Source organism: Mustela lutreola, chromosome 12 (assembly GCF_030435805.1).
Source record: "Mustela lutreola isolate mMusLut2 chromosome 12, mMusLut2.pri, whole genome shotgun sequence".
Taxonomy (NCBI): domain Eukaryota; kingdom Metazoa; phylum Chordata; class Mammalia; order Carnivora; family Mustelidae; genus Mustela; species Mustela lutreola.
The window spans coordinates 31,053,203-31,073,246 of NC_081301.1; the positions used below are offsets into that span (position 1 = coordinate 31,053,203).

General features: G+C 38.6%; 1 protein-coding gene across 1 annotated transcript in view; it reads left to right on the forward strand.

Annotated features, from left to right (window-relative positions):
• The window catches only part of ERP44 (endoplasmic reticulum protein 44), a 93,283-nt gene that overhangs the window by 47,934 nt on the left and 25,305 nt on the right, over window positions 1–20,044 (forward strand). Inside the window, exons 5-7 of the mRNA XM_059143537.1 lie at window positions 15,494–15,678; window positions 16,850–16,965; window positions 19,393–19,450. Of these exons, the coding sequence (XP_058999520.1) occupies window positions 15,494–15,678; window positions 16,850–16,965; window positions 19,393–19,450 (359 nt within the window). The remainder of the gene's footprint in view (window positions 1–15,493; window positions 15,679–16,849; window positions 16,966–19,392; window positions 19,451–20,044) is intronic.

Consider the following 20,044-nt stretch of genomic DNA (forward strand, 5'->3'; position numbering starts at 1 on the left):
GATTTAGATGTGCTTTTACACACATTATTTTTGTTATTTTCACCATAGCTCCTTGAGTCAGATAGTGTTATTAATTCATCCAACAAAAAATTTTCTGTATATGCCTTTTGTCATGCAATATGCACAGGTTCTAGACATATAGCAATGAACTAGATCTACCCAGAAAGGCAAGAGCAGTAAATACACAATTGCTCCTTGTGAAACTTCTCTGAAGAGAGGTGTTGGATGCTATGAGATAATCCAGGTCTGACTTAGTCCCCGGGGGTAGAGAAGGCCTTTTTGAGACAATGCTGTGAGGCCTGAAGACAGAGTAGGAATTTTTAAGGGAAATAGAGGAAGAAGTGTATTTTAGGCATAGAAACTGAAAATTCACCCAACTTCTACGTAAAAATGTCTGCTACAAATTATATTATAGTCTGTTTAAATTATCTCCAGCAGGTCAGTGTATAAACAAAAATGAAATTACATGTATGTGGCGCTATTATTCCTTACAGTGTGTGGCCCAGCCTCCACTAAGTTAGAATTCTGTTTTCTAATACCAGAACCCCACTGCTTACCAAAGTTCTATACAGTTGGACAAGTTACATGAAAAATCACTAAACTTGAGTCAGTGCTTGTTGCCACAGTGTGTGCACATATGTGCGTGTGCATGGCAAGAAAGAGAAATCTGGCAATCAGATGTGATAAAAAGTGTTAAATCTAGGTGAGGGTGTACAGGTGCTCACTACATTACGTTTTTATATTTTATGTGAGTTGGAAAATTTTCAAATACAAAGTTGGTATAAAAGTCTGTGAATGGGCGCCTGGATGGCTCAGTTGGTTGGACGACTGCCTTCAGCTCAGGTCATGATCCTGGAGTCCCGGGATCGAGTCCCACATCGGGCTCCCAGCTCCATGGGGAGTCTGCTTCTCCCTCTGATCCTCCTCGCTCATGTTCTCTCTACTGTCTCTCTCTCAAATAAATAAATAAAATCTTTGAAAAAAAAAGAAAGTCTGTGAACCTGGAGTGCCTGGGTGGCTCAGTCTGTGAAGCATCTGCCTTTGGTTCAGGTTGTGATCCCAGGGTCCTGAGATCAAGCCCTGTGTTCGGCTCCTTGCTCAGAGGGGAGTTTGCTTCACCCTCTCCCTTTGCCCCTCTCCCCACCTGTTCTCTCTCTCCCTCTCTCTCCAAACAAATAAATAAATAAAGTCTTAAAAAAAAAAAAAAAGACTCCTAAACCTGTACTTTGTCTTTGGTTAAGGAAAGAGCTAAAAGGAGTGTCTTGTTGCTTGAGTTTTCGAGAAAATATGTGTGGAAGAAGCTTGAAATCTATACAGGTGTGCTGTGCTATTGTTAATTGTAATTTCTGTTTATTTTTACTGTGATAAATGGCCTTTAGCACAGTCATTGAATTTGAAAAGAACTTTCTTGAATAGACTTTTCCTGGCATTTTGAGGGCAACTTAGAGCCACTTAGTGACTTCTGGAAACACCCACAGTTCTGTCAGTGGCTGTCAGAATTTTTCAGTGCAGACCTCCTGTGAGCAGGTCTGGCAGTTGAGGCCATTTTGTTGGTCCTGAAACTGCTGCCTTTCATGAGTTGTTACCTCCTGGGCATGAGCACGTCTGTCTGACCACCAGCTGTCACGGAAGGTAAGATGTGCCTTTGTGAAGAGTCTCCCATTACCAGGTGGCATTTATGCCCATAATTGCAAAGATGACTTATTAGTTAAGAAACAGAATAAATCCCTATCAGTAGGTAAAATTCAGAAAACCCCCTTATCTTAACAATATATGCTGAAAGACTTGACCAAAAAAAAAAAAAGTGTAGGTTCCTGGAAGAAATTAATGTGGCGAAATGTATGAATCAGCCCTGGCTTGCATGAAATTTTTAAAAACTTTAATGACTATTTTATTGCTTCCTAGTTGGTTGCAAGCTTGAAGTGAGGTGTGACCCATATCTGAATTTATTTGTGAAATCTAACTTCACGATAAATTTTGTATATTGTCTTGGGAATTTCTGCCCCTGCTAAGTTACCATTTTTTTTTTTTTTTTTTTTTACTTTATTAGCCCTGTTTAAGAATTAAGGATGAGGGGTACCTGGGTGGCTCAGTCGGTTAAGCATCTGACTCTTTATTTCAGCTCAGGTCATGATCTCAGGATTGTGGGATCGAGCCCCACATAGGGCTCTGCACTGGGCATAGAATGTGCTTGAGATACTCTCTCTCCCTCAGCCTTGCTCCCTCTTCACTCTCTCTCTCTCGCTGTCTCTCAAATAAATAAATAAATCTTTTTAAAAAAGAATTAAGGATGAGGTGAGACTGTAAGGTCAAAAACCAAACAACATAATTATATAACTATTAAAATGTAATGGCTCTAATTTTCACAAAACATTCCAAGTGAATATTTCAGAGTAGTCCCTTTAGGGAGGAAATACATGTACTCATTCCTTAGATTGTGTTGGAAATTCTTTGGGAGTTGTCTTCTATGCCTCTTTCCTAGTTGGTCAGGAAGGCCGATCTCCATGCACAGCCACAGAGCACCCTTCTTTGGTTTGCTGCCTGCATTTTCTTCTCTCTCTCTCCTCTACCTGTCAGCATCCTGTGGACTGTTTTCTGCCCTACCTTAATCTCACTTCTTTATATGCCTTTCCTAGGACTTGGTTTGTTCAAATGTTGAGCTAAATAGGCCAAGAACGTAGAATAAGAGAAAGAAGGCAAAGGTAGATATAACAGGCTAATTGCACCCTGTCTGCCCTTTTGCTTCTACGTATGAGCTAGATGCAGCCGCTTTAATCCCCTCTCCTGTCCCCTGACCAAAAAAAAAAAAAAGCGGGGAGAAGTGGTGGGAACTATGGAAAGAGAATTTTGAACTCAGACTGACACTAGAGTGTCATCCGGAAACTTCCCATGTTTTAAGCTTAGGCATATATTTTTGAAACCCCAGTGTAAAGCTTGTAGCTTAAATAACCCTCATCTTAGGGTTCAAATTTAGTTCACCTTCCGAGCCCCTGACTTCTCCATTTGTTGCATTTAAAGTAGGGAACAGAGTAGGAGGAGAGAAGTAGGAGGAAGAGAAAAAGGGAAAAGGAAGTCAGGGCAATTAAAGAGACTCAAGAGGCAGAATGTTATGGAACAACCTGTTCCCCACCTGGTGGGCATCTATATCTGAGTTCTGGTGGCAGCAGAGCAGGTGTCCTCACTCACCCTGCACAGGACTCAGGTGTCCAGTTTCATCCATGTCACAGATCTGACAGTCACCCTTTTAGCTTCTCCCGTGTGTGTGTGGCAGAGGGGAGGGGGGTCCCCTACAAGGAATCTCTACATCTCGGCTGAGGATATATTTATTGCTGACTATCATAGTGGGTTTTTCTTATATTGTACTTTGGGAATCCATACTGGTACTTCTTTTTGGTAAATGTATTATGTATTAAGAGTTTTATGAATTTCATTTAAGCTTCTAGCCTGTGGAAACAATTAGTTGCAATAGTAATCGTAATAGTAATGATGATAATAATAATGATAAAATATAAACTGTGTAATTGAGGGGACCTTGTCTTTTTACCCTTGTGTCCCCAGCACTGGAAGGGTGCCTCACTCGAAGGAGGCGCCCCATTATAGTTGTTGAACAGATGGGTGGATAGATGTAATGAGTAGTAACCAACATTTATGAACTGTTAGTTGTGTAGGTGCTCCATTAAGAATTTCATATGGATTATCTCATCTCCTAGCAATATGATTCAGTATTTTCTGCAATATTTCATCAAATCTAATTTGTCATTGATTCTAAGGCACTTTTATCTGTAGCTGAAAAAAAAAACTGAGAAAAATTGAACTATAACAGTGCTTTTCACTTAGAAATTTTATCAGGAGAACTATTTTGGACTTAAAGGTTTTTTCGTCATATCATTTGTGTGTATACCTAAAAAGGAAAATAAATTTGTTGAAGTAATCCTGAAAAAATTTCGCATTCGGAATCTGACTATTGTACATCACTTTCTGATTCTGAGTCATTAATTCGTGTGTTTTTTTCCACATAATACTGACTTCTGTGCCATTATGGTAGTGCTTTTTATTCTGCTCTTCCTGGGATTTTCTTCCAAGCTGCTGATACCCATTCTGCAAGTGTTGATACTGGCACTTAACTATTTGACTAATCTCAGAGTTTATTTTTTTCTCCATTGAAACATGTCACTGCTTGTTAAGCAACTTCTATTCAAAGTCAGCAAGATATAATCAAAATTTTGGGGGTGTCTGGGTGGCTCAGTCAGTTGAGTGGCTGACTCTTAATTTTGGCTCAGGTCATGATCTCTGGGTCCTGGGGTCTTGTGCTCAGTCGGGAGTCTGCTTGAAGATTCTTATTCCCTCTGCTCCTTGCGCTCTCTCTCAAGTACATGAATAAATCTTTGAAAAAAATGTTGCCAGTGGTTTTCCCTAGTGGTGGTTGAATTACAAATGGTTCTTGTTTTCTTTGTAATTGTTTTCCAAAACTTCTACACATACACACAATTCAGTTTGCCCTCGCTTCAGCTGCTGATCATGGACACCTTCTGTGTCCTCCTTGTATGGGGAGTTTGGAAGTTGAATTCATCACTCTTCCTGGTGGTCTTGCTGCCTTAGATGTGGAAAGACTCCTCGATCTGCCCCTGGTGGGACCAGGATCTCTGCTGACCTCCAGTGGCTCTAGGGCGCATGGCATACAGCAAGAGACATTCCAGACATTATTTGCTGGGAAGTGCAAAACATTCACACTCCTGCTAGCATTTTAGGGAAGTACTTTGTCATTGTCCTTGAACTACGCAGCACTTGCTTCCAAATACCAGAGTTAGTATTACCTGTGTGCCTTCCGGTACAGCTTGAACCTTCTATAGTGGAAATTGAGAAGCTTTTATAAGAGCTATATGTAAATGAGGCATTAAGAATAAGAAAATAATTGTAGACAGCAGTATTGTATTAAAAACAAACTTGCTAAAAGACTCGATCTTAATTATTCTCACCATAAAAAGTGATAACTACTGAAGTGGTAAGGTGCTAGCTAGTACTGCAATGACAGTCGTATTGCAATATATAAATAAATGTATCAACATTGTATACCTTCAACTATACAGTGGTATATGTCAAATATATTTCAACTTAAAAACTATAAAAAAGAAAATGTACGCTTAAGAATTCATGTGCACAAAACAGAAGTTGGATGCCTGACTCCTGAGTAAGCTTCTAGGCTTTGTTTATGATTTTTGTTTAGGGCTTTATTTTGTTGTGGTGTTTTGTTGTTGTTGTTTTACCCTTAATGTGGGGAAGGCATGGTTTGGGAACGGAAAAGGGTACAGAGGCAGCAGTGGCCATCATCCCTGAACCAAAAGAACAGTGAGACCTTCCTGTTGAAACCATCTGCCATTGGTAATCACAGTGGGGAGACACACTGCTGAGATGGAGAGGGAGGCAGTTTCCCCGCGCGTGGAGCCCTGCTGGGCAGGAGTGAGGAAGCTGGGCTGGCGGGCAGGCAGAACCCATCAAGGGAAAGTAAGTGACCATTGAAGCAAAAGTACATGCTAATTTTCTAATCAGGGAGCTGTTAACCTTCTGAAATTTATAATTCCTTTGACAAGCATTTTAACATTTGATCCATCTAGTTAATTAAAAAAATACATTTATTATACCCCTTAAATCATTCTTTGTTATATTGTCAAAATGTCACATTATAATTATCTTAAAATCATTTTTGCCCAAAGCCTGTAAAAAGTCACCTTTATGTCTGAGATTATTGATCAATGTAATTTTAAGGTTTTTGCTTCTTAATAATTAAAAGCCACCTCATTATGCAGCACACCTGCTGCCACAGTGTTGTTTGAGAATTAAGCAGGCAAGTATCTATTCCTCTAATACTCTTCAAGTATTATTTAATTTGTTTCTATCCCTAACTAGAATTTTAAGGCAACCTAAGGGTTGTAATGTTAAAAGTTTGTAAACAGACTCTTGTTATTTCTGCCAGGACTGTTGCAGTAGCTTCCTTATTAGTCTCCCTGATTCTCCCTGATTTATCACCAGGTGAATATTTTTAAAGCCCTGTTCTGCTGCTTCAGTGGCTGCTTATCACCAGTAAAATGCAAACTCCATTAACCTAGAATTTAAGCCTCTCTGGAGTCCAACTATAATCTCATTTACTTTACTTCTGGTTTACGCATGTTTGTTATCAGCACACTATTTTCCCATTTTATGCCCACTAATTTAAGAAAGTTAATGACTCCAGCAGTGTCTCTTACTGTCCATTTTCCTACTGATCTTTAGGCCATAAATAGAAAATGGATGTTTCCAGTTAGACTAGTTCCTTCCTTAATGGGTCTACGTCATAAACTTTCTGCCAAATCCTCTGGGGATTAGAAAAATTCTATGGCTTTCTGCTGCCAAGTTAGGCACCAGCTAGGCTAGTTTAGCTTTACTAATATTGAATGTGCACCTGAATTGGACTTTTTAGGAATATCTTCCCTTTGTAGGGCTTGATTTTACTGAATTTAAAAACTTCTAATTATTATTTTGCAAAAAAGGATGGGCAAAATGTTATCTGTTAGTTTTAATTTGTAACTTCTTGATTACAAATGAGCATGTGTTTTTACACATTAACTTGGCTGTGTTTCTTTTATAAATCAACTGGTATCTTTAGCCCGTTTATCTTTCTGGAGGTTCTTTGTTAATGGTTTTCAGGTATTCCAAATATTATTAATTTATCTCTAGTATGTGGCACAGATACCTTCCAGTTTGTCTTAAAAACTCATGGTGTTCTTCAATATCTAAGTGCTTCCTTTGCCTATACAGCTTCAAAATCTGGCAAATATCTTGGCTATGTGTTTGATGCTGATGCAGGCCCTTTCCACAAGTACACGTTGTTTTTTAAGCACCACAAGGCCATGAGGGATATTGCTCTATTTTTCTGGCCCAGCCTCCAGCTTCCTGTGCCCCATGCATTTAGTAATGTCCTCGGGGGAGAGCTCATAGTGTGTCTCAGGGTCCTTCCAACCCCCCATAGTTCCCCCAGCCCAGGGGACCATGAAAAGCTTTGCTGAGTTCCCTTTCTGTCTATGCAGGCATGGTCCTGAGCCCTAAATCTGCACAAATTACAGTTTTAATTTTTAAGAGGAATTACATAGGCAGCATATAGGAAAGAAAATAGCCAGTGGGTGATTCTTGCTCACTTAGGAATGGTCTGTTCCTTTCTAAGATTTCAGTTCACTTATTCTTCATTGGTTTCATGATGTCTGATCTCTTTTAAAATATGATGTAAAAAAATATATTCTTGGGGTGCCTGGGTGGCTCAGTGAGTTAAGCCTCTGCCTTTGGCTCAGGTCATGATCTTAGGGTCCTGGGATCGAGCCCTGCATCGGGCTCTCTGCTCAGTGGGGAGCCTGCTTCCCCCCCCTCCCTCTGCCTGCCCCTCTGCCTACTTATGATCTCTCTCTCTTTGTCAAATAAATAAATAAAGTCTTAAAAAATTAAAAAATATATATTCTTTTCCTAGTCGTCACAGCAGGACCAGTAGATTTCTTCCACCTACTACATCCTACTTGGAAATGGAAATTCTTTTTTTTTTTTTTTTAAAGATTTTATTTATTTATTTGACAGAGAGAAATCACAAGTAGATGGAGAGGCAGACAGAGAGAGAGAGAGGGAAGCAGGCTCCCTGCTGAGCAGAGACCCTGAGATCATGACCCGAGCCAAAGGCAGTGGCTTAACCTACTGAGCCACCCAGGCGCCCCGGAAATGGAAATTCTTTAGGAGGCTCCCTTTTGGGTTTTCTATGAACCCAGTAACATCTCCTGCAAGTAATAATATTTTTATTTCTTTTTTAGTGTATCTACTCCTTCTTTTTCCACTGACTGGGAACTCCAGTACAGTGTGATACAGAAGCCCTAGCAGGCATCTGTGTCTCTTTCCTGATCTCGGCAGGATAGCTTTCATGTGTTTCACTATCAAGTTGTTTGGTATTTGCTAATTTGGGTACCCTTTATCTGATTAAGGAGGTTCCCTTCTATTTCTAGTTTGCCAAAAAATTTTAAGTGTGAATGGATTTTGAATTTTATCAAATGTTTTCCTGCTGCCTTTGAGAGGTATGGCAGTCCCTCTTAACCGTGGTTTTGCTTTCCATGGTTTCAGTCACCCGTGGCCAAATGCAGTTCCCAAGCAGGTGAACTGTCAGACGGTCGGTAGTAGTCTCACGTAATGTCATTCCTCTCACCTCATCTCTTCACGTAGGCATGTTACCATCTCATATCACCACAGGAGGGGTGAATACAGCACAAGAAGGTATTTTTTGAGAGAGGGAGAGACCATGTTCACATAACTTTTACAGTTTAGTATAATTGTTCTATTTTATTATTTGTTATGCTTAATCTCTTACTGTGCCTAATTCACAAATTAAACTTTATTATAGGTATGTATGTAAAGGAAAAAGCGTAGTATATAGAGGTTTCAGTACTATTCATGGTTTCAGGCGTCCCCTGGGGGTCTTCGAAAATATCCTCTGTGGACCAGTGAGGGGGCCACTGTAGTGGAATTTTTCTCTTTTATTCTGTTAAGGTCATGAATTACATCGATCGATTTTCAAACATTAAACTGAAGTGCTGGACTAAATCTAGCTTGTGTGATGTTTTATCCTTTGTACACAGTGCCAAATTTAGTTTAACATTTTCTTTTCAAGTTTTGCATCTGTGTTCCTTAGTAAGACTAAAATATACTTTTCTTTTCTTATCATTTCCTTGTCAGATTTGGCAGAAAGATTATGCTGACCTCATAAAATTAGTTGGAAAATGTTCGCTCTTTTTGTATTCTCTGGAATGTTTGTGTTAACAGCATTATTGGCTGCTTAAATTTTTGGTAGAACTTGATGGTGAAGCTTTCTAGCAATGGAGTTTTCTTTGTGGGACAGCTATGGATTATGTATTTAATTTACTTAATAATTTTAGGACTGTTTATGTTTTCTATTTATTCTGGTGTTAGTTTGGTAAGTTGTGTCTTAATAAGAATTTTTTGAAATTTTTAAATTTTAATTCCAGTATTGTTCACATATAGTGTCATAATTAATTTCAGGCATACAGTATAGTGATTCAGCAACTCTACACATTACTCAGAGTTCAGGATGATAGGTGTACTCTGAATTCTCATCCCCTATTTCACCTGTCTACCCGTTCTCCGCCCCTCTGGTAACCATCAGTTTGTTCTCTATAGTTTAGAGTCTATTTCTTGGTTTTGTCTCTCTCTCTGTTTTTTCCTTTACTTATTTGTTTGGTTTCTTGAATTCCACGTATGAGTGAAATCATACGGTATTTGTCTTTCTCTCCCTGATTTATTTTGCTTAGCATTATATTCTAGCTCCATCCATGTTGTTGCAAATGGCAAGATTTCATTCTTTTTCAATGGCTGGATAATATTCCATTGTATGTATACACCACTTCTCTATCCATTCATTTATCAATGGACACTTGGTCGGCCTCCATAATTTGGCAGTTGTAAATAATGCTGCAATAAATATAGGGGCGCATATATCCTTTTGAATTTGTGTTTTTGTTTTCTTTGGGTAAATACCCAGTAGTGTGATTATGGGATTGTAGGGTGGTTCTATTTTTAAATTTTTGAGGAACCTTCATATTGTCTTCCATAGTGACTGCAACAGTTTGCTTTCCCACCAACAGTGCAGGAGGATTCCCCTTTCTCCAAATCTTTGCCAACACTTTGTGGGACATAACCCCCACTGGAACTTAACTATCCTGGTAGGTGTGAGTGATACCCCATTATGGTTTTGATTTGCATTTTCCTGGTGATGAGGGATGTTGAGCATTTTTTCATGTGTTTGTTCGTCAGATGGATGTCTTCTTTGGAGAAATAATGGGAATTAAAAAACTTTACCTAGGGGTGCCTGAGTGGTGCAGTTTGGTTGTGTCCAGCTCTTGCTGTCGGCCCAGGTGGTGGTCTCAGGATTGTTGGGCTCTGCATTCAGCAAGGTATCTGCTTGAGAGTCTTTCTTCCTCTCCCTCTGCCCATCCCTTCTCATTCTCTCTTCTCTCTCAAATAAATAAATCTTAAAAGTAAAAAAAGTTTATCTAAATCTTATTGGCATCATGTTATTGATAATACTCTCTTCTTATCTGAGTTAAATATTCCTTCTACATTCCTTAAATTGTTTTCTCTCTCATTTTTTCCTCGACCAGTCATTCTAGTGGTTTATCAATTTTATTAGTCTTTGCAAAGAAGCAGATTTTAGCTTTTTGGATCTTCTTTATTGTGTATTTGTTTTCCACTTCATTAATTTTTGCTTTTACCTTTCTCATTCACTCCTTTATCCTTTGTTTTCTGTTTGTTCTTTTTATAGTTTTTTAAGATGAATGCTTAGCTCTTTGTTTTTCAGCTTTCCCCTCTGACATAATCTATTTTATTCATTTTATTTTCAATTATTTATTTATTTATTTTTAAAAGATTATTTATTTATTTATTTGACAGGCAGAGATTACAAGTAGGCAGAGAGGCAGGCAGAGAGAGAGAGAGGAGGAAGCAGGCTCTCCGCTGAGCAGAGAGCCCGATGCGGGGCTCGATCCCAGGACCCTGGGATCATGACCTGAGCCGAAGGCAGAGGCTTTAACCCACTGAGCCACCCAGGCGCCCCTGACATAATCTGTTTTAATGTCATAAATTCATTCTGCCTATCACTTTGGCTGCATGCTGCAAGTTCTTATAGATATTTTCATTATCACTCGGTTCACATTATTTTCCAGTTTCTCTTGTGGTTTTGTCTCCGATCCATGTCTGCATAGTTTTTAATTCTCATTATGAGTTGAATCATTTGAAAGTTGTTGAGAACTTTTTTGTGACTCATCGTGTTTGTTTTTTATAATGTATACACACCTGCCAAGAACGTGCATTCTGCAGCTTTGGAATATTGTGTTCTGCATGTGTCAGTTCAGTCATGTTTCTTAGATGTGTTGTTCAGTTTCTCCTGACTTTATTGGTTACATTTGTTGTATTGGTTACTGAAAGGTGTTAATTTCCTGCCATTTTTCCTGCCGTGATTATAGATTTGTCTTTATAGTACTGTAAATTTTTACTTTATATATTTCTAGACTTATTTGATATATATAAAATTCAGAATTGTTGCATCTGCCTGGGAAATTGGACTTTTTATTATGAAGGATCCCTCTTGGTCTCTAGCTTTTTGCCTTAATGTATACTTACTTACTATTCATGTAGCTATACAAGATTTCTCTCTTTTTTTTTTTTTTTCAGGTTTTATTTATTTGACAGACAGAGAGAGATGGATCACAAGCAGGCAGAGAGGCAGGCAGAGAGATGGGGGAAGCAGCTCTCTGCTCAGCAGAGAGCCTGTGTGGGGCTCGATCCCAGGACCCTGAGATCATAACCTGAGGCTTAACCCACTGAGCCCCCCAGGTGCCCCACAAGATTTCTTTTGGTTAGTTTTTGCACAGTATATTTTTCCCTAGTCTTCTTCTTTCAAGCTTTGAGCATCCTTATGATGTGTATTTTATAAGGATATGTAGTTAGATTTTACTTTTTGCACCTTGATCAAAGATCACTTCTGTAGGTATATGTAGATCAATTTCTGGACTCTATTCCATTGATCTGTTTGTCTGTCTGTATGCCAGTAACACACTGTCTGGAGTCCTGTAGCTTCACAGTAAGTGTTGAAGTCCACTGGTATAAGCCCTCTGGTTTTGTTCATCAGGGATATTGGTAATTTTCTTAAAATGTCTTTGTCTGGCTTTGGAATCAGGTTAATACTGGCCTCATATAATGAGTTGGAAAGTGAACACTTCTCTTCAATTTTTAGGAAAACTTTGTGCAAAAATGTAATTATTTCTTCCTTAACTATTTGGTTGGATTAGCTAGTTCTCATCATGGATTTTTGCTGGTAGTTCCAGTTCAGATAAACATTACAGGGCTTTTACTTAATTTTCTCAATTTTCTGTTTGTATCCTTTTTTCTCTGATGCTGAAAATCTTGACTCTTAATGGCATTAGCATAATTATTCATGTACTTTATGTGTGTTTATTTCAAAATAACAATGCTAGTATTAAAATTTCCTTAAAACTAATTTTATTTTACTATTAAAAATTTTTCCATAGTTCCAGAGTTAAGGTATGAAACCAGGGTATGGTCAAGGAAATCTAAATTCTACCTCTGACCTTTTCTTGCTTTTTCTCCTATTGGTGGTGTAATTTTGGAGGGAGGAGGAGAATGGGCACAAAGATTATGTATTAAAAAAAAAAATATATATATATATATATATATATATACACACACATACACACACACATTTGCTGCTACCCACACACACATACACACGTATAATGTGTGTATGTGTGTGTGTGTGTTTATATTTCTTTCCCAAGTTTCTTCTTATACAAAATGACATACCTATACCCATCTTTCTGTACCTGGCTTTTTTGACTTAACAGTTTATCTTGGAGATGGCTCCTTAGCTGCATAAAGACATCTTTTTCATCCCTTTACATAACAGCCTAGTACTTCCCTGTATGGGTGTACCTCCTGTATTTAAGCAGTCCTCTCTTGATGGTATTTGGGAAGAAATAGTAACTTTTTTTTTTTTAATTTTATTTATTTATTTGACAGAGAGAGATCACAAGTAGGCAGAGAGGCAGGCAGAGAGAGAGAGGAGGAAACAGGCTCCCTGCTGAGCAGAGAGCCCGATGCGGGACTCGATCCCAGGAGCCTGAGATCATGACCTGAGCCGAAGGCAGCGGCTTAACCCACTGAGCCACCCAGGCGCCCAAGAAATAGTAACTTTTATAAAGACATTTTCCATATTCCAGACCACAGCACTGTGGCACTGGCCAGTAGAATTATTTAACCTCATGTGACAGTATTTTTATTAAAACGGTTTTCGATTCTACATCATTGCAGACATTCCCTATGTGGTGTTCTGGGGACTGAAGGGTCTTTTCATCAAGAAGCTGAAGTTCCTACTTTTTTTTTTTTTTTTTTTTAAGATTTTATTTATTTATCAGAGAGAGAGGTGGGGGGAGAGAGCAAGCACAGGCAGACAGAATGGTAGGCAGAGGCGGAGGGAGAAGCAGGCTCCCTGCCGAGCAAGGAGTCCGATGTGGGACTCGATCCTAGGATGCTGGGATCATGACCTGAGCCGAAGGCAGCTGCTGAACTGAACTGAACCACCCAGGCGTCCCTGAAGTTCCTACTTTTTATTGTATCTCTGGGCTGGTGTTTTTAGCCTTCGTGGCCTTTGCCTTACAGCAGGCGCTTCTGTTTATCTTAAAAGACTTCTGCTTGCTGATGAAGCACACCCACCCCTCTGTTTGCAGCACCAACGTAACCTTATTAATTCCTTGTTCAGGTGATAGAACCCACCATTCTTACAACACCTCAAGGATGGTTTTCTCATTATAACCCATCAGGCTGAAAAAGTGATACATCCACTAGTCTTCTGCTTCAAGAAGTACCTGCTTCTAAATACATTAGTGTCTATATTAAGTATGTGTATATTAAGATACCTTAATATTATTTCAGATTTCTGTGATTTGGTGAATAAAGTACTCTCTTTGGCCTCATACCAGTGGGTCCCTTCTTTTGCTTAGGTGTGTCTTCTGTTCAAAGGATTTTAGTAGTCAAGCACTATTTCCTCCTTTATAGATGTTCCATGGAGTTTACTGAAATGTGCTGTTAGTTACTGAGAACCCATATTCGTACATAACCCCTAACACATTGGTTTAGCTCTCTGATTGTTTATCCTAGAGAAAACACGAATATACCGGGACTTAACCAAATACTGTAAGTACTTTTCCCTCTTCCTGAGCCATACAAAGACCTTAAAATACTTAGGATCATTAACCTGCTCGTCACCTCTCCTACCCCAGCTTATATGCTCTTGGTGTCATCATGTGTTTAGTTTGTGTCAGACCCCACAAGGTGTAGCTGTCATTGTTTTGTATAGTCCATATTCACTTAGATTTTTAAAGCTGCTATACTGAGTATAATTGACGTACAGTAAACTACGTATTTAAACTGTACAAATAGATAATTTTGACCTACGTATACACCCATGAAACTGTCAGCACACATATGTATATATTCTCTAGTACACTTGTTTCTACCATAGAATCTCTTTGAAAATTAAGGTGGTCAGCAAAGCCTTATTGCTGTTCTGTTGGTTTTGTTTTGTAGCTACTAGAAATGCAAGGCGGGGTAAGAGAATTGTCAGGATTTCTTGTGCCCCCATTTTAGAATTCTGCCCTCATTTAACAACTCAGTTAAGAAAACAAAAATGTGGGACACCTGGGTGGCTCAGTCAGTTCTGTGGCTGCCTTCAGCTCAGGTCATGATCCCAGGGCCCGGGGATTGAGCCCCGTATCGGGCTCCCTGCTCAGTGCGGAGCCTGCTTCTCCCTCTCCCATTTCCCCTGCTTGTGTTTCTTCTTTTGCTGTCTCTCTCCCTCTGTGTAAAATAAAATAAAATAAAATAAAAACAAAAATGTCACCTTGGGCTTCTTCAGTCCACTCTCTGATCCCCTCCATTTTAAAAATTCATTGTATCTTTTATCATTTTCATCCATGTGAGTAGTATGGCGTTTGAGCTTTTCCAGTGCCTAGAAAATATTGATTTCTCATATTTGTCACCTCTTGGAAAGAGCAGCAGAAATATTTAAAGGTTTTCACATCCTGATTGAATCTATATCTTAGTAATTGTGATTTCTGCAAATGAGATCAGTATACATTTTGATTTAGGTTCTTATTTTTAGACTCTACATACTAATTTTACGGGTGTGCGTGTGTGTGTATGTGCGTGTGTTTTCTTTTTAAAATCCTCAATGCCTGAGAATATACTGATAGGTCATACAAAGGGACTTTTTTTTTTTTTTAATTGTTTAGTGTATACTGCTGACTTTTGGGGGTTTATTCTATTAGCTTACACAAAATTTGTGTATTTGGATTATAAATTATTCTTCTACTAGACAAAGAATCTAATATTTTTATCCTTTAAGCATAGTTTTAAATTTAATTTTCCTTTATTAAATGATGTAAGAGATCCTCACAAGTGTAAAGTGAGTTGAATAACTTTTCAAAATGGGAATTTTGCACATTCTAATTTTCTGACTATAATAATACTTACTAACACTAAACTTATTGGGTCATGCATTTGTATTATTTCATTTAGTCCTTAATACAACCCTGTGTAGAAGAAATTATTTTCCTTATGTGACAGATGAGACATTAAGGCAGAGAGAGTTGATAGAACTTACAAATTCATACAGCCAATAAATAACAAATTTGGGATCTAAACCAGGCAACATATGTCCAGAGCCTGGCCTTTTAATCGATATAAACTTACCATGATTGATTTTTTTCTCTGACATTGTGAAGGAATTATATGAACCAAAATATTCTCACTAAATTATTGTAGGAGTTTTGACTGTTGGATTCATGGGCTCACCTAGACACAAATACAAGAATGAAGTTAACTTTGTTTTTCATTCTTTTAGCTGATATAGCCCAGAGATATAGGATAAGCAAATACCCAACCCTCAAATTATTTCGTAATGGGATGATGATGAAGAGAGAATACAGGGGCCAGCGCTCAGTGAAAGCTCTTGCAGATTACATCAGGCAACAAAAAAGCGACCCTGTTCAAGAACTTCATGACTTAGCAGAAATCACCACTCTTGATGTAAGTTGTTAACTTTTACTGAATCAAATGAACATGCCTGTTTAATTAATGTAAACAAAGTCTAATGTAATCAAAGAATCTGGACATTTTCTTGGAGTTCATTGCAATGGATCTGACATCTACAGACTTAGCAAGTTGAATTTTTCTTGAATTAATTCTCAAGCGAAATGCTCATGTTTTACTGAATCTTTGGATAAAATATGTAGCATACAGTAGAGCTGCACTAATTTAAATTAATCAAAGGCAAAGCAAAGCTTGAGTTGTGAAGACATTGTCAGGCATACACAACCAGAGTTTGCCTATCTTCCTTAGTGGAGACACTCAGGATATCTGCACTAATGACTCCTCTGTTAGCTCTTTGTTTAACTTTTAGGGTCCTCTAAAATAGTCCTCCTTAATAAAAACCCTTCCCATTGTATACTAAGTAGTGTTTAAAGAAAAAAAAAAAGGTACGGAGTTGTCATTGTCAGGTTTGAGATTTGACTTTTACCCTGCTTCCACGCTAAGAAGTTAGCCTTTCATGGGTCCTATCAGAAGACACAAGGCTCCTGGGTCAGAGATAAAGGACTTCATTGCTTACATCCCAGCAAACAACGGGAGCATGTTTGTGTTCGTCTCCCCCTCCCCACCCCCGAGTCCTGTGGAGGTGACATGGAGGGTCCAGATGGATACCTGCACATGCCATGGGTTCTGTGATGGAAGAACTGGCCTCGGAGATCTGTGGTTTCTGACCCCGCCGCGAGCATAACCCTGAGGGATGGCCTGGGTGAAGAGTGGTCAAGGTCCTACATTTAGCTGCACCTGCCTGTGTAGGAGTGTGAGAGACCCATGGAGGAGTCTCTACCAACAGTCCCACGTTATGAATCGATTTATTGTTTGAAGAATAGTCACCTTACTTTGGAGTTCCTCACCTTATTTCGTAAAAGATTTTCATCGATCAGTTTAAATAAAATGCTAGAAGGAAATGTTTATGATTATATTAGATGGGAGGTGAGATTGTTTTCAACCTAATGTAATCTTTAATAGTTTTGGACTAGGTATTAAAATCCAAATATGTATTTATAGTGCTACGCCATTTGTAGATAATGGAATAACAGCTGGGTGAATGAAATAACATGTTTATAGCATCACTAGATATGTTTGCAAAATAATTACATACTTTATTTTACAGCGCAGCAAAAGAAATATCATTGGATATTTTGAGCAAAAGGATTCAGAAAACTATAGAGTTTTTGAAAGAGTAGCAAATATTTTGCACGATGATTGTGCCTTCCTTTCTGCATTTGGGTAAGTGTCTTAACTGAGAATGTGTTACTGGCTCTCCTTGGCTGCCATGTGACATTCTTGTGTGTGGTTATTTTCTGAAGATGATCTCTCCAGACGTGATCTCCATTCCCTTACAGTCACCAACTAGTCTTCCTTACACATATCTTTGACTTCTTTTTAAGAGTTTAAAAGTCTGTTTATTCTTTCTGTACTGTATTCTGTTTCAGAGTATGGGTGAATGGAAAAGAATGGACAAGTTAACAACTACCTCTCATGCTTTTATTCATCTCATTTACTAACACTGTTTTGTGTTCACACAAAGTACTAACTTGGGGTTTCCAAACTGAAACAACTCCTAGTCTTTCTCATGAAGAAGCATGGGCTTCGTTGTCTTGATTAATCTTTGGCTCTCTACCACCTTTTCTGCTGTCTTCCCTGTTCCAGAGGAAGAGTACTTCAAGGTTAGCCTCTTTCCTCCTGTGTTTGTGACCATCCCTCCCGGATCCTCTGTGACGTTCATCCAGCAGTTGTCCTCGCTCTCCTGTGTTTTCACCCTGACCATTTTCATGACCTATTTTCTTTTGCCAAAAACATGATTCTCTCTTTCCTGAGTTTTCTCTTTGTCTTGAGCTATAATCTGGTATCTTTCTTTTCATTTCTAAATTTTTCAAAGGTTAGTTTATGGTTGGCTACCTTGAATTTCTTAAACCCCAACCAGTGAAAAATCCTTATCCTTTGGAAAGCCAGCTTTTGCCTGTGTGACTCTCATGTGACTTCTCTCTGCACAGTCAAAAACGACTTCTTAATTGCTAGGTCCAGTGGCCTTTTTTCAGTCTTTAATCTTCTTCGGTTTCTCAGAAGGCTGGGACAATCAGCTACCCGGGCCTTTTTCTGCTGTGTCTACACTTAGGCTACCTTGAATCCCCCTGGCTTGCTCCTTATTTTTCTGACTTGCCCTCCTGTTTTTTCCTTTATCTCTCAAAATGGTATCATTCTGTAGTTCTTCCCCTTTTCACTGGGGGTTATCGCCCTTGTCCTCTGACTTTGGCAGTGTGATTTCTCTCTTTGCTTTGGCCCGTGAATATTAGACTCCATTTTAGTGCCTAACTTGAGTAGATTCCAGGTTTCTGGCACAGTCTGTCCTTTCCATTTTGTGACCTTTGTCCTTGTTGTAATGCTTCTGTAAATTTTATGTGTGTTTTCTTGTGAACACTATCAGTGATTTTGGGACATCAGTGTAGGAGTAAATAACAGAGAACTTCTTCTGGCCCCACGGTCCCCCGCTTTGTGTGCGGCTGCTCTCCGGCCACACGGGCCCCTGGCTGGCTTCCTCAGACACAGTGGGCGCTTTCGCGTGGGGCCCTCGCCCTTACTGTCTTGGTGTCCAAAGTGCTTCTCCTTGATCTCATCTCCTCAGGAAGAGCTTTCCTGGTAACTATCTATAAAATAGCACTGCCATCATCCAACTTGTCATTCTTCTGCCACTTAGTTTTCTTCAGAATACCTTTTTCTGAGTGTTTGATCATAAAATAAATGTATCTATTTGCTTCTCTTATTACCAAAATGAAAGCCTCGTGAGAACATAGGTGCTGTCACTTTTGGTTACTGCTGTGTACCTAGTGCCAAGACCATACCTGGTACAAGGAAGTGCTTAGTAAATAGTGAGTGAGTGAATGAATGAATGAATGAATGAAAGGAGCGTGTTCTTCCTTTTTGTTCAGTCTTGGTTAAGATCCCTTGTTACCTCCCTCCTGTACTGCTCTAGTCAGAAACTAGAGATAAATCAGTGTTCAAGTAACCCAAATATAATTTAGAGAGACAAAAAAGTTGCCATTTAAATAAGTATTTGTTGTGTTCACTCACCAAACATTTATTTGGCACCTATTGTGTGCTGGATACTGTACTGAGGCATAGGAAACAATGGTGAACAAATAAAACAAAAAAATTGGTTATTGGAGAATTATATTCTAATGATGGAGATGATTTCAGTTCATCTACTTTTTTTTTTTTTTAATAAGTTTTGGTTTTAAAAAGTAAAAAGTAGAGAATTCTGATTGAGTCTGACTTAGAAGCAAGTAATGTTTTTGTGATTGATCTATATGAACACATTAATGACCTTGATCCCCAGTTACTGGAAGCAGTCTGGTGTCAAAAATAGCTTTTTGGTGCTAAAACTGCCAATCCAAACTTATAAAATATTGAGTCACAAAAACAGCTAACTAAAATTTTCCTTTAAAAAAAATCTGCCTCATATTAAAGTTTTCCTTTAAGTACATGCATTTGTTGGTATTGCATAGTCTTACGAGGAGGAAAGATGATGACAGGTATATATTTCAAGTCATTATTATACATACATTGCAGAACAGTCAGCCAATTCTGTTTCATTCAAGTATAACACTGCTATTATTATTCTTAAAAAGTATTATTACTACTACTTTCTTCTCTTAGAGCTGTTTCAAAACCAGAAAGATACAGTGGAGACAACATAATCTACAAACCACCAGGGGTAAGTTGTTATTTCTTAGTGTGTATAATTTTAAATAGAATTTAAATACATGTATAATCTATAGTTTTATACTTGTTAATTCACAGAATCATTGAATTTTAGTGTAGGAAGGAACCTTAATGCATCATCTCGTACTAATTCAAACCTTTCGAAGTAAAGATGGGGACACCTAGGCCCAAAGTTACATAGGGATTTAGTGGCCAAGCTGGGACTAGAGATCTCCTGATCCCAGGCCTTATCCATCTCTCTCTTTTACATTCATTATGAGACCCAAATTCCAAAAAATGCTTCAGTGGTCTGTGATCATCACTTCTACCTGGGTCCCACCAGCCAAGCTCCCAAATCCTCTGGGATTTAAATTAACCTGATACTTGCCAGACAACAGGGAGCAACTAGGTTGCTTTTAAGCCTTGGCTAAGAAGTTAAGTGTATCTAAACTTGGAAGCAGGTCCTTAGGCCCAGACGATGGTAGCCATAACCAATCATGGTGTTTGTCACCTCAGTTGACCTGCTGGTCTGTCATTGCAATTTTTCGTACACGCTCAAATGGAAAACTGTTGGTATTTTTTTGATTCATAGTTTTATTTTAATGTT